We start from the raw sequence: 27,999 nt of genomic DNA on the forward strand, positions 1-27,999 counted from the left end.
AAACATTATGCAATGTCAATGATGCATTGATATGAATGGTTCCTGTATGTGTAATAGGAACACTAGTACCATCAGGAAAGGAAACTGTCACACCCTGCACAGGAAAAGTCTCACTAAACATTGTCAATTGAGAACAAACATGAGTAGTAGCACCGCTATCTATAATCCAACTATCAAGCGGAAGAGAAGAAAGTGTGGAAAGGCAATTATGTTGAAAAGTCAGAGCTTTGTGATTATAGCGAAGGCTAGTAGACGGAAAGGGTATTGAGACAGTACCAGAAGATGATTGAGGATCCATATAGCCTTGAGAAGTTATAGTTGCTGTGAGAAGAGGCGACACAGAACTCGAAGAAGCAGACGTTGTTGGTGTCGGATGAACATGAGAGGTGAGCTGATTAATCAGAGACTGCACTTGTTCCGAGCTAAACTTACTCAAGTCCAGGCTATTAGCACCAGAAAAAGCAACTGCATTTGCTATATTAGCTGGCTGCTGAGAACCTTGAGTCGGAAGAGAGCTACGTTGACCATTCTGAAGATTGCTACGAGATGGAGCTTGAGTAGAGGAACGGTTATGCAGTTTGTGTCCTGGAGGGTAACCATTCAACTTGTAGCATTTCTGAATAGTATGACCAGTTCGACCACAATGTGTGCAAACCATCTTGTTATAAGGACGATATTGTGCAACATAAGCAGCATTGTCAAGTGGTTCATTATAATAACCAATAGGAGCTGCATCAGGAGAAGCTGAGGTCTGGAACACAACGGCATCAGGCTTGATAGTAGGCTTTAAGTTCTTCTGCCTTTCATCTTGAGATACCATGTTGAACACATCATCAATCATCGGAATTGGCTTCAACATGAGGATATGACGACGCGTCGGTTCATAAGCTTCATTGAGTCCCATAAGGAACTTAGTTACACGACTCCGTTGTTGCAATCTCTCCCAAAGCATAGCTGCATCACACTCACAATGGCCACAAGTACAAACTGGCAAGTCCACATAATTCTTATGTTCTTCCCATAGTGTAACAAGCTCAGTATAGTAAGTACTCACATCCATTGAACCTTGTTGAATCGAGCTAAGACGCTGCTCTATCTCATACACCCGAGGAGCGTCATCTTGCTTAAAACGAGACATAAGGTTCGTCCAAATAGCTGCAGCCGTAGGCATGAACAAAAGACTTTGACCAATCTTCTTGGAAACAGAGTTAATAAGCCAAGTCGCCACCATGTCGTTACATCTTGACCAAGAACCAGCATGACGATCACTCGGTGGAGGTTGAGGAATCGTGGCGTCAATGAATCCAAGTTTGTTACGAACATTCAATGCCATACGTATCGAGCGTCTCCACGAATGAAACTCAGATCCAGAAGTCAATCGATCAGTAACAAGTACCAATCCAGCATGATCTGAAGTATGAAGGTAATAAGGATTCTCATAGTGATCCCGAGAGGTGTGATTATCGTCAAGATCCGTCGCATTCGCCATTATCGCCGCAATCGCCGGAATAGAACGGAAAAAGAAAGAATCCACGTAGAAACGAACTCCAAATAGCTCAGAACGAGCTCCGGTGAACTCAAATCAGCTCAATCGATGAATCTGAACGAAAGTGAACCAAGAACGAGCAGAACGAATCCAAGAAACTCGAAGAAATCAATCACGAAGCGAGTACAGAGATCAAACAGAATCTGTGAAATCGAAACGCTCATGATGAAAAAGAAACTCGAGTAACAGAATCAGAAGATCGTTTTGTGCTCTGATACCATATTGAAGAAGATGAAGTATGATAAAAGATTTCTGATTAATTCTCAAAATGTACATTGGTTCAATATATATACACGAGCGGTTTAAGCTAAGGGAAACTAAACCACTACTAAACCAGTTGGTTAGCTAAAGGAAACTTCCCAACGGTCATATATAATCTATATGCTAATAAAAATAACCAAAATAACATATTTTGGTTTTCTGTATTTGAAATTGGCTACTTAGCCATCGGGGTCCTTTGAGCTTTGTAAAAAACATATAATTTCTTGCATTTTCAAAAATTTTAATAGTAAAACATTTTAAAAATTTATATAATATTTATTTATTTAAATATCTTTTACCTAAGTCAAGGAACTGGACTAATCCAATCACTAATGACAAATCTAATATACATTACGTCCAGATTTAATAGAATAAAGAGGATTTTTTTACGAATATTAGAAGTAAGTCAAATTTTAATTATTTGCTTTTGTTTGTTGACAAACAAAATAAACCCTCTTAAGAAGTGACTCATTAAAGTAAACTGTTAAGAAAGTTCGTTACATAACCCTTACCTTCTTCCACAAGTCATATAAACAGCTTCCCCAAACTTCAAGCTCTTCTCTCATTCACCTCTGCAACACATTCTTGCGCCAGAAACCATTCGAAGCTTCCTATGTTCCTATCTTCAATGGCGGATCAGAACGACCCACACTCCGATACTCCCACCGGTACGTCTCTTCAAAAAACTCCTCACGTTTCTTGTAACGTTTCGATCACAAGCCTCAGTAACTAGGGTTTTCAAGTAAGAGGATCACCTTAGGTTTTGGTTAGTGATCTGATCTTGATTCCGCTTGCAGAAGAAGCAACTCGTCTCCCTCTCAAGAAGAGAGGCTACGCAGAGAAAACACTTCCTGGTTTAAACAACAACGACGACTCCTTCTTCCCCATAGACAACAAGGACATGGATCTCAATAAACTCAAGAAAAACGCTTACTACGAAGTTCTCAAGGCCTTCCTCGCAGAGTCTTCTACAATATCCGGAGTAAACGCTTACTACGAGGTTTAACCCTTTCATATCTTTGTTTTCTCAGTTCTTGATGGTTGTGCTCATGTTGTTGTTTCAGCCAAGGATTATGTTCATGAAAGAACTCAAGAAGGAACTGAATATCGATCATGACACTCACGCCGATTGCCATAAGCGAGTCAAAACTGATACACTGGTCCAAGAACTGAGGTATCTTGATCCACACGCAAGAGGGTGATCTTCTCTTCTTTTAACCTAATTCTCAATCGCTCTGTTTCTTAGGGGAACTTCTTCTGAGAAGGCAACAGAGAAAGCCACTGACGCTGAGGAAGAGAAGAGTACTTCTGTAGAAGGAGAAGCACTAAAGCCACGTCTAGTAGTGGACGAGAGATACGTTCTCAAACTTGTAAGACCTCTGTTTCCAAGTCCAGAAGCTTAAAAAACTTGTAAGTTTTTGATTTCATTTGTTTTTTACTTGCTTAGCAAGAAAGTTTCAACGTAGCTCCAGCAAAGATCCAACAAGAAACGGCTCAACCGAGTGATACTAGTACTCCTGCAAAGATCCAAAAAGACAAGGCTGAAGTGAGCGCTACTACTACCACTACTCCTGAAGAGTTACCTTTCCCAAGCTGGGGCCATGTTGCTCCCGAGTCTCTTGTTAACAGCATCATCAATATAATAATATACGGTGACAACGACCACGTTCAATTCCAAATCAAAGCCTATGACGCAGAAACGGTAACATCTCTTCACGTTTTCTTTGTGTCTTGTCCATCAAGTTAGGTCTAAGAAGCCCTAGCGTTCCAATTTCATAACAGGAAATGCACCAGCTGGTGACTTTAGGAAGCACAAAGGAACATGACGACCCGTTGGACTGGATCGATATTAGATATGTAAGAGATCAAACTCTTCTTGATCAGAATCTGAAACCAAACCATTGATCTCAAACAAAAAAAAACTCATTGCAGTTTCCAAAGGAAGATGTTATATGGCAGAATCAACATCCCGGGTTCACAACACGCAACTGCTTACTTAAACCAGGCCAAACCATCTTGAACGCGACCACTACAGCTCGTGAGAAGACGCCAATCAAAGTGGTATATATATCTTGCTCCTTCAAAAGCTTCTTTCTAATGCTTATAACCCTTCACTGACACAACCCTCTCTGATAGGTTGGAACATCTGCCAGTGGGATTCCTATTATCAAGATCAAGAAACTTGATAAGGGAAAAGCTAAAGCGCAGTAGGGGGATGTAGACAAGACCAGAAGCATGACAACAATCAAGACAAGAACACTCTCTTTTAGACTTGTTTCAGATCTTTTTCTCTTTTAGTATCGCTGAACATATGTTTTCGATGCCTTAGTAGATTCTTGAGACTATATAAGATAGTTAAGCAGTGTAATAATGACTCTCATAACCTCCTTGTACGTTTCTTTGGACGAGTAGAAGAACCTTCCTCCTTTTCACTAGCTTCTCTTTTAGAGACTGCACTAGTGTTTCTCTTTGCAGGTGTTGTTCGTTTCTGACCTGCAACAGCTTTTTCATGCTTAGTGTTACTTCTCCTCTGCTCGGCTCCTTTCTTTCCACTAGAGGAATCATCCTTCACTGTCTCTACCACAGTTTCAGCTCCTTTCATTCTCTTAAGAAAACTTGCAGCGCTTTGCTTCTTTGAGACAGCATTTGCTGTGGTCTTACCCTTCTTTTCTTGATCACTTTTCTTCTGCTCATCATCCAAACTGGTCTTAACAACGTTTCTGGTTCCTATTTTTTTAGCTGATGAGGTTGTTGTTCTTCCTCTAGGCGTCTTCTTGGAAACAATAGGTTCCTCATCTTTATCAGTGGTGGTTTCATCTTCCTCCTCCGTCTCTGAAACTTGCTTCTTCTCATTCTCATCCTCATCCGTGGTTGGAACTATGTTAGTCTTTTTCTTTACCGGTTCAGTAGAAGATCTAACAGCTAAGGAACTACGTTTCCTACAAGCTTTAACAGACACTGACACTTTTGTCTTTAGAGACAACAGTGTGGGTTCCTCCTTAGTAGAAGTCACCAAGGGTTCGTCTTTTGGAGGTGAGGTTTGATTAGACGTCTTGAGAGTAGTCATCTGTTTCTTGATGAGTTCGTGAAGCTGCGTTGCGGAGTTAGACTCAGGAGATCGCTCGCCGTAGAAAACCTTGGCGTTGTTGATTAGTAGCAGTAAATCTCGATGAAACTTTGTTTTGGATCTTTCGTAATAACCTTCGTCCACACGAGTTCGAATCAGGTCAAAGTCTATGTGCTGCCTTATTATCCTCTCGTACTCGGGTGTTTCCTGCAGCTTCAGATGGAATCAAACACGAACTCCCTCAGACTTTATAAGACAAAAGGCGCAAGATAATTAAAGCTTAGCTTACACTATATATTAATACTAGTACGATGTTTTTGCCATGCACACAAATTAAAAATAAAATCTTCTAAAATCATATTATTGAAAATATAATTAAAAATTAATTTATTTACAGTAATTGAAAACATATTTTATTGCGAAACAGCAAAAATTTCACAAAGCATTTACATTCTGAAACGAATAGTTTCAAAAAAGGAATTGTTTTTAATAAAATTATTTTTACATTAATAGAAAAATAGAAATTAGGGCCAAAGACTAAAAAGTAAATTAAGTAAAAAATCATCATCACTGTTAACCTTTTGTTATATTTTTTTTAATCAATCAGTTTTATTTTTATATCCTAAATAATAAATTAATCAACTTTTTTTAAATTTATTTATAAAAACATAAATTTTTCTGTAGTATAATACAGTATATGCACACGCACAGAGAAGATAAAATCGTCAGACCGGACATCAAAATGTCACATTCTCTAAATCAAATCTTAGTTATTTATTTAAATTTTTTCATTAAAGTTATTTCACTAAATCACCCTAATTGTTTAAGCAAAAAAATGGAATTGCTGACTAAGCAGACAAAGGATTCTACTTTTTTTTTACCTGGCTCTCGAGCCGGCGCGAAAAATGGGAGCCAATAGGATGAGAGCAAAGCATCTCGATGAATTCAATCAACGGCCTAGATTTAACGAGCGTCTTATTAACGGCCAGAGATTGATCCTCGTTATCCGGTTGGTCGTGTCCTACCGACTCCTCCTTTCTCGGTAAGCTCGCCGAGCTCTGCACGTCACTCGTTTCTTTCACTTCTTCCTCTAATTTCAACTCGGGCGAGTCATCATTACCCTCTCTTACCGAGTCACCTCTCTCCGAGTCCTTCCCCACGCTCCCGCAACTTCCCCTACCCGAATCCTCCCTAACCGGTTTCTCATCGGTTTCAATTTCATCTCCCCCGATCCGGTTCGCTATTTCTTCAATTGATTCGTCGATTTCCCGGTTTGGCTCGATAACCGGAACGTCGGATTTGTTAACCGTTTCCGTGATTTTAACCAGATCTGGAGATTCAGTAACCTTCTCCGCCTCCTCCTTCTCTCTCTCATCTTCCAATCTCTTCACCTTCATCTGCAAAGACGAAATGGATTGATCGTAACGTTCGACTTCGCGACGGAGCTCATCGACGCGGAGCTTCCTCAGCTCCTCGAGCCACCAAGAGATCTCCGAGACGGTTTCTCCCTCGGGGGAGAACCGTCGTTTGAGATCGTGGTATTTGTGACGACACTCGGAGGCGGTGAGTGTACGAGAAGAAGAGTTTTGTTTGTGGATTTCGGCGGCGACGGAGTCCCATGAATCGACACCGTGACGGTGAACGGCGCAGGCGAGGAGGAGCTCCTCCCGTGTGCTCCATGTTTGATGAGTTTCGTTGTTTTCCGGTTTAGCCATTGAGAAGGTTTTGGTTATTGTCACTTTTGTCCAAATGATCTTCCTCTGCAAATCGTTGGCTTCCACTAAGAAGAAACCCTTTTGTGACTCTGATTACGTTTTTTATTAGTCGGACAAATAATTATTGTTAGTGTTATTACAAAGGCGCACCAGTTGAGAAAATGTTTGCTCGGTTTTGTCGGATCAATGTAGTGGGCCCAGGCTATGACAACTGGGACTGGACCCATTACCGATTTGGAACCAAATGCTCCAATCAAGTAAGTCTCCAATTCTGGTTATTACCATTAAATATTTGACTTGTACGGAATGAGTTAATATAAACCAAATTAAAGGCCCAGCCCATTTCCGCTTTGTTCCAGTCCTGATCAGATCTGTTACCCGATCAAATCAAGCTCTTTTGAAAATGGGTTCTGGTGATAAGATTTCAATCTGGGCTTATGTTAATTTTATTACTTCTCTTTTATTAATGGTTTGACTTGAGCAAAAGAAACCACATTCCTAGCTTTTTGCATTCCCGCCCGCCATCCACGTCCGCTCACTCGGTCCGTGGACCCCTTTATATTCAACGGACAGTACAGTAATTTTTTCGAAAGCTCAAAAATCATGTTTACTGACCCTGCAATTACCACGTGACTTTTCTCCTTGATTTGACTTCAGTCACACAATATCACGAATCATTTCCCAATAAATTATCCATATTTCCACTACTTCAAGTTAAGCACGTAACTCTTATCTAAAGAAATGTGTGTCAGAAAAGCTAAGTACACTTTGGTGCCTCAAATCAATGCTAAGTACACTTTGGTGCCTCAAATCAATTTTCTTAACCTTTCAATATATCACAAACCGAGACGTTACGCAATCATGCAACAGTTTCGGTGAGAGCTCCTTGTCCGGTGATTACTATATGCCTAAGCTTTCTGCGGCGAGGCTATTGAGATCAGATCGAGTGGATTCAAGGCTTCAATTGATTCAAGTCTGAACCTTGGAATGTCTGCTTAACTCTTACAGTCCTTCAAAATGTTCACATAAATACGCAGTAAATAATACATGTTTCTTCCCAACTTTTTGTAGAACCAGACTTGCTAGCAAATAGCAATCATCACCCAACACTCATCCAAATTCATCATACCACTGAACATCTACGACTAGATATCCTGTTAGGACTGAACATGGCTAGTAACTCCACTGGAACTTGTTAACATCCTTGTCATAGTGCCTAATCAACTCGAATGTGCATGATCACATTGTTTAATCAACACAACCACAATCTAAATTCTAATACAATCAATCTCATAGCTCACTGCCAACATATTATACTGATTCAAATCAAGCAATATCTAGTTCTAAACATAATCTCATACTAAAACTCTTACAATTGCATCGAATTATCCAAAACAAGATCTGAAAATCTTCCAAAATCCAGCAGTAACTTAACGCATTATATACAAAAGGCCATAGATAAAATTAAGCAGACGAATGAAGTGCAATTCTAACAAACTCTCAAATACCATCGAGAAGCTTTCACGCAGCTCCTTTCAAAGCTTTCTTCAGCTCCTCCGCCACGTCACCCTCTTCCTTGCTTTTCTTCCCGCCGCAATCCGACGTCGTCCTCTCGCTGCTCCACCGATCACCTCTCGATCTACCATTGCTGCTCTTGCTTTTGTTATTGCTCCTCTCCGCTTCCCGATGCTTTAATCCGTAATCAATTGGCGAAACGTTTGACATCATCACTCCCCTGAGATCTTCGACAGCTCTCTTCAACTCCCTGTTCTCCGACCGAAGCTCCTCCATAAACAAACACACCTTCCCCAAATCAACACCACCATTATCCCCCGCGGGTTTAACTTTAACAACCTCTTTACCATCCACGTGTTCGATCCCAATCTTATCCATCACCAGAAACGGAAACCTTCTCAGAGAAACCACAGCCGTCGGATCAAACTCCCGCTTAATCTCCGTCGGAACCCTAACCCCCCACCTGAAATTCACAACGGCGCGTCCCCTCACAGGCAAACTCGTCCTCGCCGCGACCTCAACGCCAGACAACAACCCCGCGATATCTCCAGCCGAAGCCGCCGACGGAAAAAGAGTCACCTTCGCCGGAGAATCCACAATCTCGATCGACGAATCCTCCTCCGAGACAGATCCGTTGAGACTACTCGAGTCGAATCGAGACGAGGAGTGAGATTTCTTGATCGAGAAGTCGCCGAATTGGGGTTTGAAGTGGATCATGAAGCTAGGGTTTCGCTGGCCGAGGAGGTTGAACTCGGCGCTCATGAGCATGGAGGTCGAGATCGGGGAGCCGAAGGATCCGGTTCCGGTTTTGACGATGAGGGAGAAGGGGTTGTAGGAGTCGTTGGGGCGGTAAGCGATCTTGAGAGAAGGGCCTGATTCGAAGAAGGTGGAGAGGTTGAGGCTGAGCTCCTTGGATTCTCCGGCGACGATTCCGGATTGAAACGGGAGGCCTATGATGCTCAGAGGGATCTTGGCTCTGAAGAGAGGCTTCTTCTCTTCGCGAAACTTCATCGACGCCTTCATCTTCTTCTCCGGGGAGAGATTCAAAATCGAAGAGTTTTATTGGATTTATTATTATCAACAAGGAGTTGTTGTGGAGAGAGAGTGTAGACATTTGAACCCTAGGAGCGGAGAGAAGTAGCAGCTTGGAACCAAACACGTGTTTTTTAAAACTCGCTTTATATTTACGGTTTTACCCTTCTGTTATGTAGAGAATAACAGATAAGCTTGTTGACTGGGTATGACTGGTTTTTCCGCTACCACCCGCAAACGCAGCTTTTGCGGTTGGTAGCGGTTGCTGGCGTTTTGCAACAATCGTTCAAACCGCTCTAAACCGCTCCAAATCGCTCTGAACCTCATAAATTCAAAAGCTGGTTCCAGCTAGCGTTTGCGGTTGCGGGCGTTTGCGGGAGGATAAAAAAATTATTTTTTTTCCAAAACAATATAAATACAAAAATAAAAAAATTCAATAAAAAAATTAAATTGAAATTATAAAAATGCTAAAATATATCAATTATATTTTAATTAATATTATAAAACTTTAAAATAAAAATATTTTCTATATTTTAAAAAAAATTAAACTATAACTTTCTAAATATAAATTTTATATTTATTATAATATTATTATTTTTGATATTTTTATAATTGTATAAAATGTAAATATTGTTAATTTATTATTTAACCGCTGCTGCATTTGGTAGTTAACCAGTCATAAGTATCTCGCAAACGCACCAATTTTTAACCGCAGAACCAGTCGTACAAATCTCTTAAAACCGCTAGAAACCGCAATCACCCGCATCCGCAAACTCCTGCAACCGCAACTACTGCGGTTGAACCAGTCAGGTCCTTAGTTCGAAATGAAAGGTAGACAAATCACTTGTGTTTTGTTCTGTCCCAGTTTCTGGTTCTTTATTGCTCCCGTTGTTGATACATAAAGCCCGTATTTATAATGGGCCTGATTGGGTTAAAACTCTCACAGAGACTACTAATGAGGCCTGTACGCTGGGCTCTCACACACATGTGGATAAGGATTAGCTAGGGATTTTGATTGTTTCTCACGCCATTGTTTTCGGCTGGCAGTATCATCAGCGCCCGTCCGGTCCCTGCATTAAAGCAGGTAAAACAATGGCTTTAGATCACATATTAAAAAAATAAAATATAGGCCACATATTTCAAAATTAACTGCAGCTCAAATGGTTACATAGGAGAAGTTAGTGATCTTCTTTCCTATGGCTCAAGCTACGAACTCATTTTGCTATAATTGTTTTGCTAACTTACTATAAAGGCCACACTACTTTTGACATGCTTTAAACCTCAAATTTTTTTGGGACGGCACTGATCAGCGATGTGGTTTATCCATTCACAATATTCGCTATTGAAGTTGGAAGAGATTACTTAAAAACTCATCCAACTTAGTATTTACAACGAGAAAAACAATTACAGTACCCCTTTTTTTTTGTTCAACAACAATCACAATATTTACAGCGAGAAAAACAATCACAATACTTAAAAAGCGAAATATGTTGGAGGTAAGTTTCACTCTACTCTACTCCAATCCTAGTCTAAGAATTCAGCTTAATAGTGCAAAGACTCGACAACATGATAATAGGACCATGAAGAATGAAGGCCCATCCCAAGCTCTAGAAAAAGTCAATGTCGTCGTAGATCATATTATAGCCTTCTCCAAATAGTTATAAAGAAACGACAAATGAGAAGGAGAGGAGAGTTCCAAGTCTCATACATCAAAGCCATATATAAATGGCTTTCGTGTTCACTTGTATTTTTTATATCATTTGTTCATCGTTGTTGTATAAGCTAAAAGATCAATAATTTTTTTTTTCGTACGGTCTATAAGCAGTTTTTTAATTATTGTTTTTTATGCGTTGTATAAAACTAACTCTAATTTTTTAGTGAATTTTGAGATTCATCTAATTCTACTCTTTAGCGGTGGCTAATTTAGAATCCCTCGGATAACATAAAGGGAGATATATGATTTATTTGTGTTTGCATTTTACGAGAGGTCTAACTACTTTAACTCTTCAGTAATATTTATACATTGATTGATATATTAACAATAACAAAAGGTTAAATTCAAAATTCAAGTTCTTTCTCTCCTCTTTTTAGAAAGAGTAAAATTATCTCATGTTCTCTCATCTCTATCTTACACAGGAGATGAATTTTCAGAGGCTAGAGACTTTCTTTTGTTGTAAAATAACTCTTCCATTTTTAGATCCATTTTGTTCTTCTCATTAGGTGATTTTCTATTCACATTAGGCGATTTCGTTTTTTTTGTTTGTTTTTGTTGTGTTTTTACTCCATATTTTTGAGCAGAAATAAATGGTAAAACAATAAAGAATTGATGGAATGAAAAAAATTAAAATGATAGAAATGAAATACAGCAAAAAATGGAATGGAATTCATTTCATTCATTCATAACCAAAATTGTTTTGGGATCATTTCTCTTTGTATTTATTTTTTTTTTCTTTGTGGAATTGATTCCATTTATGTCAAATGGTGAATTTTCTTTTGGAATTAATGGAATAAGGCATTCCAGATCATTCCATTCTAAAAATTGACAATCCAGTTGCTTGATCTTAAATATGAGTTGATTTAAACAAAAGTATCCGAATTTTAATCGGAGATCAGAGCTCTTCCCCTTATGTTTCAATTGAACAGATTTCGCTTGATCTTAAGAATTTTTTTTTGGGTTTGTTAAAAAGATTGGATCTTGGTTATTAAGAATCAATCTTCGCTTTAGCTACGTGGAGTGTCAGTAAAGATCAAGTCTCTGCGTTTTGGATTATGCTTAGGTGATTTGGAGAGGAGTCAGAAGAACTGGAGCTTCCTATCGGCATCGTTCTAACAAGGCTTTATCTCGTTCACTCTATAGCTATTCCTTGATCTTAACTCTAGCGACCGGAGGAGATGTTCTATCTGATCGGCGGCGAGTGAAGGTTGGAGAGCATGCAAGTAGATTCAGGCGAATCGACGTTGGAGATTGACGGTTCATTTGTATAGCTTACCGGCGACCCTTCCTCTCACCTCGGTTATGGAAACAACAAAGCCAAGCCACGGAGGCGGACACGTGGATCACATGCATTCATCATTATATATTTTTCAGTCTTCGTTTGGGCTTAATTTGTTTTGCATTTTAGCTTGATCTGCTTATAAAACAATATGCCTATTGGGATTTAATACAATAAGTTGACAACAAATAATAATGGGAAAATAGGCTTTAAAATTTGTAAAAAAATTATGGGCTCTGCGTTTTATGGGTAATGCCCTCATTACTGGCTATGCACAAGAGAGTAGTAAGAAGGAAGAAAACTCAGAGCACCTTCAATCATCGATTCTAAATAGAACATCTAATCATTTAAATTAATTAATAAAATAATAAAAAAATGAGAGAGAAGAAAGCATGGCTCTAATCTTAAAACTTTTTAGAACTTAAGAGCACATCCAACAATGAAAACTCCAAAGAGCTTCCAAAACAAAAAAAAACATATTAATATTTTAATAAATTATAATTAGATAATTAAAAGTTATTTGTAAAACAAAAATTCAACCAATCTATTGTTTACAAGTGTCATATCAAATTTTAATGGGGTTCTAAAAAATCTAAACATTAGAGCAGCATTAACGCAGTAGCTTAGGAGGAGTGCTTAATAATTTTCGGACTAAAAAAAAAAATATATTAAGCGAAGCGACGGTGCTTAATTAAGCTGCACAAGAAACATATCTAATGAGACACCTGTCATTAGACGCGTCTTTCTCTCGCTCGACGAGTCAGTTTCTCTCTTTCTCTCCCTCGGCAACTCCGCTTCTTTCCTTCTCTCCCTCGGCGACTCAGTGTTTCTCTATTGAAACCTCAACGACTGCGTCGTTCTCGTGAAACCTCGAGGACTCCGGTTCTCTCTTTCTCCCTTGATGACTTCCCGTTTCTCTCGTAAAACCTCAACGACTCCGCCTCGTTCTCGCAAAACCTCGAAGACTCCGCCTCTGTCTCGTGATCTTCCCTTGACAATGAAGCAGTCGGCGTCTCTCTCGGTGGACTCCTCGAGAATCCATCACTTTTTTGGGATAAAGACAAAATTGAGAAGATTATGAGAGCATGTATCATACTCCATAATATGATAGTAGAAGACAAACGAGATGGATACACTCCATTTGATGTTTCCGAGTTCCAACAAGGAGAAGACAACGGAAATTCACATGTGGATCTCACGTATTCTACAAATATCCCTACAAATATCACCAATATGATGGGTGTTCGAACTATAATTCATGATAGACAAATACATAAACAACTGAAAGCTGATTTGATTGAACATGTATGGCATAATTTTGGACGTGATGAACACAACAATTGAGCTCGGATGTTTCTTTCAAATTATTCTCGATTTTTTTTACTAATCTTTGTTTTTATGTTTTTATTTTAAAATATATGTTTTCAATGTTATCTTAATGTTATCTTTTAATATGTTTTATATAATAAATCAATTTTATCTTAAATAAAACAATGTTTAATTTTTTTTAAGAACTCCTAAATAATTAAGATACTTGCAATGGAGGACAAAAATTTAGAGGTCTCTTAAATAAAGTTCTTAACACACATTTATTACTAAGAATGTGATTAAAAGCTCCATTAGAGATGCTAGGGATAATCATGTTCTTAGAGCAATTCCATTGCTGAAATTTTATGGGCTTTTAATTATTAAAAAAAAATCAAAAAACATAAGAAAATAGGAAAGAGAATCAGAAGAGTTCTAATTTAAAACTTTTTGGGAACTGTCTCTAAACTCTTTATACCACTTGTCATCATATAACTAACTTTGGTATTTATTTCACATTTAAATTTAATTAATTAAACAAAATTAATTAAAATAACAATATTTTTTTATTAAGAACTTCTTTTTTAGAGTCCAACCGATGACGCTGCTCTTAGAACTCCTCTTTATTTTCTCTCTTCTTTTTTTAAAAATACTCACTTTAGAACTTCTTTAAAACTTTTTGTTGGAGGTGCTCTAAGAACAACCTCATTGGTTCAAATCTATATATAGGTATCTAAATATATAATTATTAGTATTTTAATAAATTAAAATTATCTAATTAAAATTTATTAAACATAACCAATTATACACTAGCACATGGAAATGTAGTTTCTAAAGTGTTAGTCAAAATATGTCTACACATATACTTTTCACTTTCTCTCTTATTTTTTTTTTTTTTTTCTAAATTGTTGAGATACTCTTAAAATTATATCAACGAAGCTGCTCTAATAAAAATCTCAAACAATTATGTGGCATTTGTCTAGTGGTTTAGTTAGTTTAGCAAAAGTCAAAATGTTGTTGCATAATTAATTTTTTTTTTTACTTTCAAGAAACTCAAATGGGGTCCATCTGTTAGAGTTGATCTTAGGCCTTTTTAACAAATACTTTGAGAAGGAAATTAACTAGACATTTATATTATTTTTTTTGGGTAAAATGTTAATATTATACTATTTTCAATTTTTCACATTGTTGCAAGCAACTTATTACACAAGAAAGAAATAGAAACAACAACACAAGAACAACAACAACCTTTATATTGGTTAAATACTTAATGCGTTTAGCGGTATGCCAAAATCAACAAAAAACTAGGTTATAAACATAACAAAATCTGATAACGTGGATATATCCGCTTAAGCAGATATGATATTTCAATAATTTTATCCTTGTTTGCTGAGAAAAGAAAAATGTTTTTTTTTTTCTTTGTCGGGGGTCCATATATTCCATCCAGCTAAGAACGATGTACAAAAGATTAGAACTGCGAACCACGTCAAACAAATACGATGGAGGACCACAGCCAATACGGCTTAGCTATGTGCACGTGTCTGACATTCATCGGCTTAGTTGCCCGCATGTGGGCCGAATCTAAAAGAGAGCACAAGACTCGTGTGTTCGAACTCTGAGTCCCTGACGCACGCATTTGTACAGAGTTCTAACCAAATCGGCAGACCCTTTCTGTTATGTTTCAGCTCTCTCTCTCTCTCTCTCTCTCTCTCTCTCTCTCTCTCTCTCTCTCTCTCTCTCTCTCTCTCTCTCTCTCTCTCTCTCTCTCTCTCTCTCTCTCATTAATGTAGCCCTTAGATCACTTTCATATCACGTCTACATCGACGGCTGCCTGTATCTTACACCATTTACTCTATTTCTCTATACAGCTTAACTAATATATAAACCCAAGTGAGATTGTGCAATAAATATCTAAGGTTTTATTTAAGGTTTAGTATGTGTATTATAAAGATGATCGATCCACGTATATATGTCCCTCTTTAGTTAACAATTTTCGGTAAGCCTATCAAAAATTAACATTCCTTAGTTAACGTATTAAATTAGGTTTTTAGTATATACAATATAGAATCGATAGCTGTCTTCATTAATTTATCTTCTAGCAAAGTTGGCACATATAGAGAGCAAGAGATTTTTACGAGATAATATATAGTATTATATATAGCGATGCATGTTGGTATATTCTCTTCTAATTCGTGGATGATCACTAATATAGTAATGAACTTGCTGTATATAGATTTCGATTTGTTCTAGATAATATACATGTATAATATTTGTTAAAGTAGTAAAATATTACTCCTTGAAGTTTTGTTTTTCTGCTAAATCAAAAGGTGTTAAATTTTGTTTTATTTGTAGTCGCAATTTGACAAAGAACAAGGGAAATAAGAAGAATATTAAAATAGACGTAAGGAAGTGAAACTGCCTCGTGCATTATGAGAAGAAGGACGTGAGACAACTAAATGTAAAAGATAAGTGAGAGTCACCAAAGAGTCATGCCATCTCCATGTCTTCGCATTCCACTTTATCATTTATCTTCAACTTTCTACATTCTTGTCTTTATTTGCTGATTAATTATTATTATTATTATTTTGCTAAAAGTTATTTTCTTTTTGTTCTGATGAAATCCTTTTATTGTCTCTCTAATGTAAACTCAAGCTAATCATTAGGATACACATGCATGATACCTAGTTAGTATATATGAACTAGGAATTGTTTAATTTAAACAAAAATACAATGTTCTTTTGCGGTTATACTTAGGCTAAACATTAAACTTATGCAAATTAAAAGTCCAGATTTTAGTATATGCAAAGGTGGATCTCTACCATCAACCATAAAATATATAAATATATAAAAGAATATTTTATTCATGGGGAAAAAACAATCATAAGTTTGTTGAGTTTTTGTGCATTACATGGGGCCAAGTTTGTGGAATCCTACTTATCTATTAATTTAATCAGTTAACTAGTACCACATGCATTTATCTATCATAAGCACAAACAGACACATAACATAAATATTTCAACATTGCGTAAAATATATAAAAATAGCTATATATTAAAGAAATTACAACATGATCATTTGGTTAAGAGGGGATCAAATGCGCTTCAGCTATTTCATCTGGTTAAGAGGGGATCAAATGCGCTTCAGCTATTTCATGTCTTGGGAGGCATACTTACACATACATGTAATTCTTACTTACAAAAAAAAAAACAAAAAAAAATCTGACTTACACATTTTCTCATAATTAATAACTACATGCAATTAAATTACTTGACCCAAAATCTCCTTTGAATTTAGATGATGGTTATAAACTTTGTAGATATGTGTGTTTGATTACGAAATGGGGTTCTGGTCATTACAAAAATATCAACAATCCATTAAATTATTTGCCTAGATCTTCTGTTCGTATATATATATACATAACCATATTCAATTTTTTAAGTTTTTTTTTGCCAAAAATCAAGTATTTAAGTTGAAAAATGAATGATTTAAATTTATTTGCCTACATCTCATTGTTCATATATATATATGCATAACCATATTCCTTTGTCCTCCTATATAATCTACCCATATCTTCACTTATTATCAAATTCACCAACCACATCTTTCTCTCTTCTAACAATCAACCCTAATAATTCCAAAAATGGAAGCCACGATCTTCAAGGGCAGAAGAACCTCATCATCAGCCCTAGCGATGCACAAACAGTCATACTCAATAACCAAATCAAAGCCAAAGATACGTATCATTCACATATATGCACCTGAGATCATCAAGACCGACGTTGCCAACTTCCGTGAGCTCGTGCAAAGCCTCACCGGCAAACCAGAAGACCATGGCGTTTCCAAGACAAAGCCAAGAAGAGATACTCATCGTCTACATCATCGTCAGGTCCTAGACATGACCAACGCGGAGAAACTAAGTGAATCGGAACATTATGATCAAGGGTTCTGCTTAAACTCAGAGATGGAAGAGATCTCGATGACTTGGAACGGTAACAACGGTGTTGGTGAGAGCTCCGGAGGGTTCTTGAATGGTATGGGAGATTTCGAAGGGTTTATTCAAGAACTTGGTGAATTTCCCTATTTGCCCTTGACATCCATGGATGTTTCTGCTTCTTCTAATTCATCTTCTTCCTCTCATTTACATGGTGGATCAGTTTTCTCAGATTCTCACAACCAGTTCGTGTGACTCTCTCTGTCTCTCAAACGAAGTACCTTTTCTTTTTAAGTGCTGTAATTTATTTTGTTTATTAGGTTTTTGTGAAAATAAATTTAATTTATTATTTTTGTTTAATATGAAGTTAATTAATTTATCTTCTTGCATGAAAAGCTTAGACTCCCTTTAATTCTCCATTAATGTCTCATGAGTTCATCGTGTCAAGCATGTTACATTTACAATAATTAACTTTTGTTTTTTTATTGCACGTCCTCTAAGCGATTGATACAAACGAAAGATGCTTAATATGAGGCTAATCAATTTATTTTATTGGATGAAAAGCTTAACTCCTTTTAATTATGCGTTCATCATGAGAAACATGTTTCAGAAGTTTGCGTCCAGAGATATATGGTATTCGAAATAATTCAGTTTGTATTCAGTTTGTTTGACATTTACAGACATAAACAGAGGAACATAAAGCACCAATGTCTCTTTGTTAAGAGACTCGATCGTCAATGAAACAATCTTGATGATCACTATAATTAATGCCGATTAACTTTGTTTTTACTAAACAGATGATCAAATACTGGATGCATTGATATTGGTACATAATGTAACAACACATTAAACCGTTGATATTACAGTCTTTTTTTTTAAAAAGAACAGAACCGAAAACCCGAATCGAAACCAAACAGAAATAACCGAAACGGCTAAACCAAAACCGGACGGAAACCTTCAACTACCCAGACCAACCGGAACCCAAAACTAATTGAACCGATCTGAACCAAAATTTGTATGATACAAAATGAATCCTCTAACCTCCTATCCGAACTATCCGACGAGAACCAAATATCCGAACGATATCCGAAATGCCTACCCGCAGCGCCCACTTGTTTTGGACATATTTTTTCTTCCAAATCAGCCCTACTAAGATTTACTTGAGCCTAGCCCTCGGGATGGCCCAATTTGACATCACTAGGCCCAATGATTGGTCTTGAGCAGTTGAGTGTAGGCATGCCTTGAATCTTTTGGCCGCCGGAGATGATCGCCGCCGTCAGAGCAGCGATTCTCAAGCCACAAGGCTATTCTTCTAACGTCAAAACTGCCTTGTTGTTCCATTCTACTCCCATCCTACAACGCAAACATAAATCCGTCAGTCTATCTCTCTCATTTTTCTTCTTCTGCACGTTTTGCTTGTATGTTTCGTTTTGAATTTCGCCATATTGACATGTGTGACAGAACTCAGAAACACGAAAGAAAAAGTTGTCAAGAAGTAGGGCAAAGCAAGACTTGCGTCGTAACGTGAATGCTTTTGCGGAACACTTGTTTGGGGTAACATCTTTATGTCTGAACTTTCTTTTTTATCGTTCTTTTATAAGCTCTCTCAGTGTTTCAACAGATGTGGAGTGATGGGTTTGATTACTCTGATAAGCGCACCTCGTGGTTCGAGAAACAGTACTTCAGGGTTTGCAAAAGAAACCGGACTGGTAGTAGATACATTCATCAACGTTTGGATAAAAGTAAAACAACAACACTCTTCTTTGCCTCTCTGCTTCCTCTTCTATGTTTGAAAAAACTATATAGGTTAGAGTTTGTAAAAAGGGATCACTCTAATGAACTTCGGAGTCTTGGTTTCATTAGATTTTTTTTGATGATTGTGTAGGTTGTTTTGATTTCAGTGGAGTTGATGATGAGTGTGAAATTGAATACTTTCTAAGGAGTGCATTGGGTGCATCCTATAAAGAGAGGAAATCTCGATGGAGAGAACGTCATTTCTATGGCTCAAACAGACAAGAAGAGGGTGAAGCTCACTCGTGGAGGTATTCTAACAACAACAACAACCGTGGAGGAGCCAGCTGGAGACAACGAGTAGATCAAGAAGAAGAAAAGGAAGAAGAAGAAGAAGACAATCATTCTTCAACGGAAGTCAACGACTTAGAGTCGAGCGAGCAGTCTCATAGAAAAACACTTGGCCTTAGTTCCTCAGGTCCCTTAACCCTCGGAGATGTCAAAAATGCGTAAGTAAATTAGTTACTTAATTTATCTCATTAGAGGGAAGCTATATGTTTCTATTGATCTCTCTAAACTCTTTGCATGCAATCATCAGATACCGAGTTTGTGCATTAAAGTGGCATCCAGATCTTCACCACGACTCTACCAAGGTAACCAATACGATATGTGGTCACTACTTAGCTGTTTTATTTTGGCAACTTAATGTGAATGTGTTTACCGGCACTGATTTCAACTTGGTATGATGAAACACAGGATGCAGCTGAGGAATAATTCAAGCTATGCAGTGTAGCGTATGAATCGTTATGCGAAAAGTTTGCCATGAAGTAATAAGATTCGAGTTTGGATGGACACCGTGATAAGAGTTGAATAGGTGCTAAAGATTACGAGAGAGATCAATTTAAAAGAAAAAAAGATTACGGAGAGCTGTTTTTCTTTACAGTTTTGGTACGTTCTTACTTATTAACTAGCTTCTCTGGACTGGAGTTGCTATAGATTAAAGAGTTGATTAAGAGAGAATAAAAGGTAGAAGAGGGTATGTTCTTCTTTACTGGTAAATTATCAGATTTAATGGAGCTGATTGATGTATCAAAATAGTAGAAATCAATATTCAAAAAATCTTAGACCTTGGTTAAATGCATTATAGAGAATTAGGTGGACATCTAGATCGATTTTTTGAATGTCTAGACCCATTTTTTTGGAAAATTGTTTTGAAAAAATCATTTCGATTACACTCAATTTACCAATTAAGCGAATGTCTAAATCGATTTTTGAGAACATGGGTAGAAATGAACATGCAGAGTTATTGGCCTCGACAACTTAGAGACTAATTAAATATAAAGTATATACCTTTATATAAAACGAAGAAACTATATAAAAGGTTAAGCATCTAAACAAGAGTTTTCACACCAAAATGGAGGACACCTAATGAGATTTGGTAATACATTTTAATAGAAATCAAATTCGTTATCTTTCGACTTTTCAAGATTAAACCCATAGCTCGTCTCATAATATGATTCTCAAAATTCCCTAGCCGTCCGATTCAGATAAAATCGCGTGGAACTTAAGACCGGTCTTAGCCTAAACCGGAGCGTACCAGATTCCTCTCCTTCTTCCTTCTCTCTCTGCTTTAGCCTAATTAGACAAGATTTGGACGTTTTCGTAATCTAAAAAGGTGCGAATTTTTCCATGGCGTTGCCAGCTAAAGCTTCAAGCTTGGTGTTCTAGGCTGATTGATCAACCATGTTCTTATGATTTCACCTTCCTAATCCCAGCTCCAGGTCGTTGATTCTTCTCTCTCCAGCTCCAGAATCTTTGCGCGTTGGGTAAGATTTGTATCCGTTTCGTGTTTCCCCCCTCAGCTGATTTTTGGCTGGATCGAGAATTGCCGTTTGATCAACAAAGGCCTCTTTCTTCTTTTTTTTTTTGTAGAAGGTTGCGGCTCTCTCAGGCGGGAGATTTGAGAATTAGGGTTTCATGATTCATGTGATATCCCCAATTTGATTGATTTAGGGTTGGCTCTGTAATGGACTAATGGCTCATCTCTATCATCGTTTTATCAATTTGAATCTGGAGCGAATCTGAGAATATACCCAATTCACACGCCTTTAGATTGCTTCCACGGTAATTTTCTTTTGTAAAGCTCCAAACTTTGTCTTTATCTTTGCTTCTCCATTTGGTGGTGATTCTTGTATGTCTTAGTTTAGCTATGTGTCTGAAAAGAAAGCTAGATTGATTGTTTCCTGAGATATTACTTTCTTTGTTTCATCATACAGCTTGTGAACAGGATTGTAAATTAGTGAAAGCAAGAGCCTTTTATTGATGGGTGAGGAGTTATCTGACACAATGAACCTGGACTTGAATCTAGGCCCTGGTCCCGAGTCTGATCTCCAGCTGGTGTCAAACGAAACTGTTAATTTAGCTGATTGGACTAATAATAACCCATCTGAGAGATCCTCTGAAGCTGTTACGAGGATCAGAACCCGGCATAGGACGCGGTTCAGACAGCTTAATCTCCCCATCCCTGTTATGTCTGAAACCCATGCCATGGATATAGAGCTGAACCAGTTGATGGGAAGTGGAGCTGCTTTGCAGACTGGTGAAGGTAGTGAAAGAGGCAATGAGGATCTGAAAATGTGTGAGAACAACGGGGGAGAAGCTGTTGGGGACGGTGTGTCAGAGAACAAAGGGGATGTTGAGAAAACTAGTGGCGGTGGTGATGGTAACTTCTTCGATTGTAATATATGTTTGGATTTGTCAAAGGAGCCGGTTCTCACATGTTGTGGCCATCTTTACTGTTGGCCTTGTCTCTTCCAATGGCTAAACATCTCTGACGCAAAGGAATGTCCGGTTTGCAAAGGAGAGGTGACTGCTAAGACCGTGACGCCTATATACGGGCGTGGGAACCATAAGAGAGAAGTTGAGGAGAGTTTAGATACCAAGATCCCTATGAGACCACATGCTAAACGCATCGAGAGCTTGAGGAATACGATTCAACGGTCTCCTTTTACAATACCGATGGAAGAAATGATTAGACGTATACAGAGTAGGTTTGAGAGGGACTCAACCCCTGTCCCTGATTTTAGCAACCGGGAGGCTTCAGAAAGAGTGAACGACCGAGCCAACTCGATTCTTAACCGGTTGATGACTTCTAGAGGAGTTAGATCAGAGCAGAACCAAGCTAGTGCTGTTGCTGCAACAGCATCTGAGGATATTAATCTAAACCCGAACATTGCTGCTCCTGATCTTGAAGGAGAGACCACGACGAGGTTCCATCCTCTGTTGATCAGGAGACAGTTGCAGTCACATAGAGTCGCAAGGATCTCGAACTTCACTTCTGCGTTGAGTTCTGCTGAGCGGCTTGTGGACGCGTATTTTAGAACCCATCCGTTGGGGAGGAACCACAACCACCAAGAGCTGAACCATCATTCTCCTGTTGTGGTTGATGATAGAGACTCTTTCTCAAGCATTGCAGCTGTTATAAACTCTGAGAGTCAGGTGGATACTGCAGTTGAGATTGATTCCATGGTCACTCTTTCGACGTCTTCTTCGAGGAGAAGGAATGAGAATGGGTCGAGGGTTTCTGATGTTGACAGTGCTGATTCTCGCCCGCCAAGGAGAAGGAGATTTACTTGAAACAAAAGCTTTCAGTCTGTGGATGATGATGATGACGAAGAGGAAGAAGAAGATTGTAACTGTGTTTTTCCTTTTCTTGTGTCACTTGTTGGTTTGTTGTATTTTGATTTGTAATTTTCGCAATAGGGATGGTATTTTTAATCAAAGTTTTATTGTCTTTTTTTTTAAGAAACTTTAATCTCATTGGACCTGGCAATAGTTTCTTCAACCCATTGCATCCAGTGTGGAATGTGTTTCTTATTTCACTAGTAGTGGACACTATCATGCAAGATGCATCTTAGGTGTATATCTAATCATTTTTTTTTTTTCCATCTAGTATTTTATTAATGGGTCAAAGCCCAGAGAATCACATTAAAAAGCCCAACAAAGGGGTAAACTAAGGCCCGACATAAAGGGCAAACGAAACAGGCCTCAAGCCCAAACCCTACCAACCGAACGGCGCCTCCGAGCCCTACGTCCAAAGCACTAGCATGCCCGCCCACGTGTTAACATTTACCCAAACCAAACGATGTACACGTGTTTGAACCTCAACACAGAGGAAACACGTGTCCCGAAAACTCCACGTCTCTCCACCAGAGAAGAACGCCGGAGCAAGTAACGTCGATTCACCGGAACCCACCGGAACCGGAACCACCGCAATCCCTTCATCTTTTGATTCTCCTTACAACGGAGAGCATCATCGAACCTATTCGAGATCTCATCCGCAGAGACACCAACCACCCAACAACTCATACATCTTCCTTACCAAATCTCCAACCCTTGGAGAACATCAATCGATGTTTAACTAACCCGAAAGCCGGCCAAGATCAACGCTTTGAGAGCCGCCGCTTGCCGGAAGAGAAGCCGGCCAAGACAACGTTGAACGAAACCGCCGCTTGCCAGAGTCAAAGCCCGAACTCCGGGAATCGATGCTGATGAGAATCCGGCGAATCGGTGAAAAGAACCATCACCATCCCGTTGATTCCTCAGCCAGTTTCATCCCACCCTTCCTCTGTGTCTGATCTAAGAGAGAGAACAGAGCTGAAGGAGAGAATAACTATATGAATGTTATCTAATCATCTTTGCACATAAAACGCAAACATTCAAATTATTTTGTGAAATTTGTATAATAAATCAACAACCTTCTTAAGACAACCATGTAGGCAAAAGAATAGTATAGCATGTAAATTCACTTTTGTGAAGTTTATAATCGATTAGGTAATATCTCGGTAATCATCGTGCCAACAAGTCGCTTTGGCCGAGTGGTTAAGGCGTGTGCCTGCTAAGTACATGGGGTTTCCCCGCGAGAGTTCGAATCTCTCAGGCGACGAATCCTTTTTTTATTACTTCTTTTTGAAATATTACTTTCCCTTGCGCCGTAACTCGTAACCTTTTTGTTCTCGAAAAAAAAAACAAGATACTTTGAGCAGTGTACATGTCACATGCGAGCAGCAACACCCGACACGTTAATTATTCTTTTGAATGATCAAAAATCATATGTTTCTTGTCAATTATTTCAGTGCTGGTTGGAACATCATTCTTATTTTATAGTACATATTCTAATTTTTTTTGACAATACAATAACCACCGCATAAAATACAATCCCACAAACGTACATCTTCAAACCATTTACAGGCTTTCAGCATTTATAATCATGTAAATTGTAAACTTGTAATGGTCTGTTAAACTAAAAACTGGTTGACAATTTCTTAAATTGTTTTTTTTTTTAAGTTTAAATTTCGTGAAGAAAATTACGTCAGCTGCAGGTAATATAATAGAGCTTTTTAATTGGTTAACTTAAAGCCAAATTTAGAAACAAAGAGAAAAACAAAATGAAAATGATGTGTGCGGGAAACGAGCGTCGTCTCGTTACTCGATGCACGAACTGGAGCCAATAAGATATTTTACTTTTTAAAATTGGTTATTAGATCTTTCAGTAATTGGTCATTACTTTCATAATTTCGTAATAGAATTGACTTTTGGAGTCTCATTTCAACGTCTTTACCTGCTATTTACTGCTTCTTTTGTTTTTACTCATAATCATATGTCATAACTCATAAGTCATAAACGTAATCTACATGCTCTTAAAAATTATTAAGATAGTACAAAATCTAATAAAGTATAAATAATTGTAATTAAGGGGAGATTAATATAGTAGTATTGCTTAAATAAAAGGAGCCAAACACCACCACCATGGTTAATTGTGATGATTCGGTGTGGTTTTTATTTTTTAAAAAGTGGAATAAAGACAAAACAGAGACCACCACCATTAATGACTTTCATCGATACCAACAAGACATGACTCTCCTCTCCTCTCCTCCCTTCTCTTTTCATTTTTCTGAGTAATCCAGATTTTTTTTTCCATTCTTCCAAAAATCCGTCGATATCTCGTTTTGATTTGAATCTGAAACAAACAAAACACCGGTAAACACGTGAACGTCAAGTCTGCTGTTTTTGTTTCCAGGTAATAATCTTCTTCTTCTCCTCCTTTTTTTTTGAATTTGAGGTTTTTTTTGTCTGAAATCGAGAAAAAGATCGATAAATCACCAAATTCCGAAATTGGGTTCTCGGGTCAATGATTTATGTTGATATGATTCATCGTATGACGAATTTATCTCAAAAGGTCAAAACTTTCGAGTTTTTTTTTTTTTTGAGAACCATCTCTCTGTTTTGTCGTCTTTGAACCTTTTGATTTGATGGATTGTTTGTTTGAAATTGTTTCTTAGGGCAAAGAGAATGTGGAGATAAAATGACATTGAGGTTTTGCATTTATCTTTACAGAGATGTCTGCTAGAAAAACGTGGTTTGAATTTAAAAGTTTAAAACTTTATTTTTTTTTGGGTTAAAACCTTGCTTGCACGATCTTTATTAGCTGTCATAGAGTTAGATTTGCTGATTCTTGTCCTAGTTAGATCTCTATTATTATGTTTCTCTGTCTCTAGATTGAAAAAATAATTATCTGTAAAGAGAATAGTTCTTTTTTCTTTTTGTTGTTATTCTCTGTGTTGATGTTTGATAGTTCTGCCATATTGATTACTTTACTGTTCGTTGGAATGGTGCAAAGGTCGTTTAGCGTAGTTCATAGCTTGAGGCCTATTGCTTTCGTGGTGGTACCTATCTAAAGTGCATTTAATGTTTTGCTCCAATTGTTTGTTTACTTTTATTCTTTTGTTCCTTAGGAAGCTAACAGATGACAAAAAAAAAGACTTTGATCAAATGAACTAAGTATCTGCTCCCTGCTCCCTTATCAAGTTTTATTTGGTGTGAGTGTTGATTCCTTTTTCCTCTTGCAGAATAACAAATAGATCAACAAAGGAGTAATTCATCTTACCACAAGTGAAAGACAAGGGTCTCTTAGTACTCACCATGGCTCCTGGAGGCAGTGCTTTGAAAGAAGTCCTTGAATCCACTTCCACTGGAATGGACTACGAGGTTAAAATGGCAAAAGTGGAATCTAACAATACTAATAACAAACCTACAAAGTCAAGCAGCGCAGGTGTTGGTAAATACGGGATGCATTCAAACAACGGTGTTTACGAGCTTCTTGAATGTCCAGTGTGCACAAACTTAATGTACCCTCCAATTCATCAGGTTCGTCTCTCACTTTCTATCTCCCTGTTAAAAGTTTTGTAATTGCAAAGCTTAACGTTGTTTAAATTCTACAGTGTCCAAATGGCCACACCTTATGTTCAAACTGCAAAGCGAGAGTGCAGAACACTTGCCCTACATGTCGCTACGAGCTTGGTAACATAAGATGCTTAGCTCTCGAGAAAGTTGCAGAGTCCTTGGAAGTTCCATGCCGGTACCAGAGTTTGGGGTGTCATGACATTTTCCCTTACTACAGCAAGCTTAAACACGAGCAGCACTGCAGGTTTAGGCCTTACGCCTGTCCTTATGCTGGCTCTGAGTGCTCGGTTACGGGTGATATCCCCACGCTAGTTGTTCATTTGAAAGACGATCATAAGGTTGATATGCATGACGGCTGCACTTTCAACCACCGTTATGTGAAGTCAAATCCACATGAAGTCGAGAATGCCACATGGATGCTTACGGTAATAACATTCTTGTTTCAACATGGTTTCTTGTAGTGTGGGCATTCGGGTTATTCGGGTTGGGATGTTTAGGAGCCGCACATTTTTGGATCTGACCGGTTTGGGCAATGTGTGATTGGAGTCGGGTTTCTATTTTTTTTATAAAACCCGAAGTGAAACCAAATTAAAAATCGTTCAGGTTTGTTAAAGCCAAAAACCGAAGAAACCCCGAAAACTCAAGTTAAACCCGGAAAAACAAACAATTTGGGTAATTTGTGGGTTTTTATTTATAAATTATATTTTATATAAGAAAAAATAAAAATAATTAATATTTTATTATATTTAGAATATTTGGGTAGCTGTTTGGTTCCAGTTTGGTTTAGGCCTTTTGGATTTAGAGAAATAGGAACCGTTCGGTTTTCTATAAATTTTGGTCCGGTGTCGGTTTCAGTTTTTTCGGTTTTTTGGGTTTCGGATAATATGCCTAGGACTAGTTTCCTGCTAGTCGTTAAGTACTATCTGAAAGGGATTCTTGGTCTCATTGTCACATTAATCCTCCAGTACATGTTGCTTTACACTCTAACTTGCATTTGTGTTTACAGGTGTTCAACTGCTTTGGGAGACAGTTCTGTTTACACTTTGAAGCTTTCCAGCTGGGGATGGCTCCAGTGTACATGGCATTCCTTCGTTTCATGGGAGATGAAAACGAGGCAAAGAAGTTCAGTTACAGTTTGGAAGTAGGAGCTCATGGACGTAAACTAACATGGCAAGGGATCCCTAGAAGCATCCGTGACAGTCACAGGAAAGTTCGGGACAGTCAAGACGGTCTCATCATCCCAAGGAACCTTGCACTCTACTTCTCTGGAGGTGATAGGCAAGAACTCAAGTTGAGAGTGACCGGCCGAATCTGGAAAGAAGAGTAAACCAAGAAAGAAAAAATTGAAAATTTGATGTACATAAGAAGAAGCCTCTCAAGGAGAGCTAGTGATCGTATGTACGATTTGAAATTGGTTGTCTGGTTTTAGTATGTTATAATGGATTCTTCTCAAATGGGGATGATGATGATGATGACAATCTACTATGATGAATCAGTTTGGAGGAAGCCATTGTTACCATTCTCTGTACTTTTTGGTTTCTTTTGTTGTTGGGTTTGTGTGGTTTCAGACAGAGAATGTAGGAGAAAGACATATGATTTTGGCTATGTTCTTGTTGTAAAACCATGTCCGAAACAGGTTGGTGCATTTTTTCTTTGTTCAC

At 38.0% G+C, this 27,999-nt stretch overlaps 7 protein-coding genes, 1 long non-coding RNA gene and 1 other non-coding gene across 13 annotated transcripts; 7 read left to right on the plus strand and 2 right to left on the minus strand.

The window, feature by feature from the left end:
* Positions 1–2,202: 2,202 nt before the first annotated feature.
* LOC106368180 (desmoplakin-like) lies at positions 2,203–7,396 on the minus strand. Of its 2 annotated transcripts, none has more exons than XM_013808085.3 (2): positions 5,756–7,396; positions 2,203–5,087 (listed from the first exon to the last, which is right to left on the minus strand). In XM_013808085.3, exons 1-2 carry the CDS (start codon positions 6,587–6,589, stop codon positions 4,185–4,187), a joined length of 1,737 nt encoding a protein of 578 aa, XP_013663539.1. In that variant the 5' UTR covers positions 6,590–7,396; the 3' UTR covers positions 2,203–4,184. The 2 variants fall into 2 exon arrangements, with proteins under 2 accessions (XP_013663539.1, XP_013663540.1); XM_013808086.3 differs by having other exon boundaries at positions 2,203–5,081; positions 5,756–7,393.
* LOC106363555 (protein EMSY-LIKE 1) lies at positions 2,365–4,045 on the plus strand. Its single transcript, XM_022691196.2, has 8 exons — positions 2,365–2,475; positions 2,605–2,789; positions 2,872–2,981; positions 3,054–3,177; positions 3,255–3,509; positions 3,590–3,664; positions 3,740–3,868; positions 3,944–4,045. Exons 1-8 carry the CDS (start codon positions 2,421–2,423, stop codon positions 4,016–4,018), a joined length of 1,008 nt encoding a protein of 335 aa, XP_022546917.1. The 5' UTR covers positions 2,365–2,420; the 3' UTR covers positions 4,019–4,045.
* Positions 7,397–7,927: 531 nt separating the features above from the next.
* Positions 7,928–9,243, minus strand: LOC106368179. Its single transcript, XM_013808084.3, has one exon. The coding sequence runs from the start codon at positions 9,125–9,127 to the stop codon at positions 8,111–8,113; it is 1,017 nt and encodes a 338-aa protein (XP_013663538.2). The 5' UTR covers positions 9,128–9,243; the 3' UTR covers positions 7,928–8,110.
* Positions 9,244–10,002: 759 nt separating this feature from the next.
* On the plus strand, positions 10,003–12,344 carry LOC125578474. The gene is made up of 2 exons (XR_007316580.1): positions 10,003–11,356; positions 11,914–12,344. It is a non-coding gene; the product is annotated as an uncharacterized LOC125578474 (long non-coding RNA).
* A 4,517-nt stretch (positions 12,345–16,861) lies between these two features.
* Positions 16,862–17,744, plus strand: LOC106364971 (VQ motif-containing protein 25-like). Its single transcript, XM_013804441.3, has one exon. It carries the CDS (start codon positions 17,075–17,077, stop codon positions 17,618–17,620), a length of 546 nt encoding a protein of 181 aa, XP_013659895.1. The 5' UTR covers positions 16,862–17,074; the 3' UTR covers positions 17,621–17,744.
* An 884-nt stretch (positions 17,745–18,628) lies between these two features.
* On the plus strand, positions 18,629–19,870 carry LOC106365469. The gene is made up of 6 exons (XM_048740543.1): positions 18,629–18,739; positions 18,827–18,919; positions 18,987–19,074; positions 19,251–19,605; positions 19,695–19,749; positions 19,853–19,870. Exons 1-6 carry the CDS (start codon positions 18,629–18,631, stop codon positions 19,868–19,870), a joined length of 720 nt encoding a protein of 239 aa, XP_048596500.1.
* Positions 19,871–20,673: 803 nt separating this feature from the next.
* On the plus strand, positions 20,674–22,897 carry LOC106368263. The gene is made up of 3 exons (XM_013808179.3): positions 20,674–20,922; positions 21,029–21,220; positions 21,373–22,897. Exon 3 carries the CDS (start codon positions 21,419–21,421, stop codon positions 22,730–22,732), a length of 1,314 nt encoding a protein of 437 aa, XP_013663633.1. The 5' UTR covers positions 20,674–20,922; positions 21,029–21,220; positions 21,373–21,418; the 3' UTR covers positions 22,733–22,897.
* A 1,062-nt stretch (positions 22,898–23,959) lies between these two features.
* Positions 23,960–24,041, plus strand: TRNAS-GCU. The gene has a single exon. It is a non-coding gene; the product is annotated as a tRNA-Ser (tRNA).
* A 901-nt stretch (positions 24,042–24,942) lies between these two features.
* Positions 24,943–27,998, plus strand: LOC106368174 (E3 ubiquitin-protein ligase SINAT2). Of its 4 annotated transcripts, XM_048741241.1 has the most exons (5): positions 24,943–25,175; positions 25,438–25,471; positions 26,005–26,302; positions 26,377–26,763; positions 27,345–27,998. In XM_048741241.1, exons 3-5 carry the CDS (start codon positions 26,078–26,080, stop codon positions 27,663–27,665), a joined length of 933 nt encoding a protein of 310 aa, XP_048597198.1. In that variant the 5' UTR covers positions 24,943–25,175; positions 25,438–25,471; positions 26,005–26,077; the 3' UTR covers positions 27,666–27,998. The 4 variants fall into 4 exon arrangements, with proteins under 4 accessions (XP_048597198.1, XP_013663529.1, XP_048597200.1 ...); XM_013808075.3 differs by lacking the exon at positions 25,438–25,471 and having other exon boundaries at positions 24,948–25,175; XM_048741243.1 differs by lacking the exons at positions 24,943–25,175; positions 25,438–25,471 and adding an exon at positions 25,316–25,334.
* The last annotated feature ends 1 nt before the right edge of the window (position 27,999 follows it).

This window comes from Brassica napus, chromosome A9 (assembly GCF_020379485.1).
Source record: "Brassica napus cultivar Da-Ae chromosome A9, Da-Ae, whole genome shotgun sequence".
In the NCBI taxonomy this organism is placed as follows: domain Eukaryota; kingdom Viridiplantae; phylum Streptophyta; class Magnoliopsida; order Brassicales; family Brassicaceae; genus Brassica; species Brassica napus.

Excerpts from the sequence above, each read along its gene's own strand:
- LOC106363555 (XM_022691196.2), top strand. The coding sequence starts at position 2,421 with ATGTTCCTATCTTCAATGGCGGATCAGAACGACCCACACTCCGATACT. Across the intron at positions 2,982-3,053 it reads ACACTGGTCCAAGAACTGAG|GGGAACTTCTTCTGAGAAGG; the intron begins GTATCTTGATCC and ends TCTGTTTCTTAG. Across the intron at positions 3,665-3,739 it reads ACTGGATCGATATTAGATAT|TTTCCAAAGGAAGATGTTAT; the intron begins GTAAGAGATCAA and ends AACTCATTGCAG.
- LOC106368180 (XM_013808085.3), bottom strand. The coding sequence starts at position 6,589 with ATGGCTAAACCGGAAAACAACGAAACTCATCAAACATGGAGCACACGG. Across the intron at positions 5,088-5,755 it reads CGCGCCGGCTCGAGAGCCAG|CTGCAGGAAACACCCGAGTA; the intron begins GTAAAAAAAAAG and ends TTCCATCTGAAG.
- LOC106368179 (XM_013808084.3), bottom strand. The coding sequence starts at position 9,127 with ATGAAGGCGTCGATGAAGTTTCGCGAAGAGAAGAAGCCTCTCTTCAGA.
- LOC106364971 (XM_013804441.3), top strand. The coding sequence starts at position 17,075 with ATGGAAGCCACGATCTTCAAGGGCAGAAGAACCTCATCATCAGCCCTA.
- LOC106365469 (XM_048740543.1), top strand. The coding sequence starts at position 18,629 with ATGATCGCCGCCGTCAGAGCAGCGATTCTCAAGCCACAAGGCTATTCT. Across the intron at positions 19,075-19,250 it reads TTGCAAAAGAAACCGGACTG|GTTGTTTTGATTTCAGTGGA; the intron begins GTAGTAGATACA and ends ATGATTGTGTAG. Across the intron at positions 19,606-19,694 it reads CTCGGAGATGTCAAAAATGC|ATACCGAGTTTGTGCATTAA; the intron begins GTAAGTAAATTA and ends TGCAATCATCAG.
- LOC106368263 (XM_013808179.3), top strand. The coding sequence starts at position 21,419 with ATGGGTGAGGAGTTATCTGACACAATGAACCTGGACTTGAATCTAGGC.
- LOC106368174 (XM_048741241.1), top strand. The coding sequence starts at position 26,078 with ATGGCTCCTGGAGGCAGTGCTTTGAAAGAAGTCCTTGAATCCACTTCC. Across the intron at positions 26,303-26,376 it reads TGTACCCTCCAATTCATCAG|TGTCCAAATGGCCACACCTT; the intron begins GTTCGTCTCTCA and ends TAAATTCTACAG. Across the intron at positions 26,764-27,344 it reads ATGCCACATGGATGCTTACG|GTGTTCAACTGCTTTGGGAG; the intron begins GTAATAACATTC and ends TTGTGTTTACAG.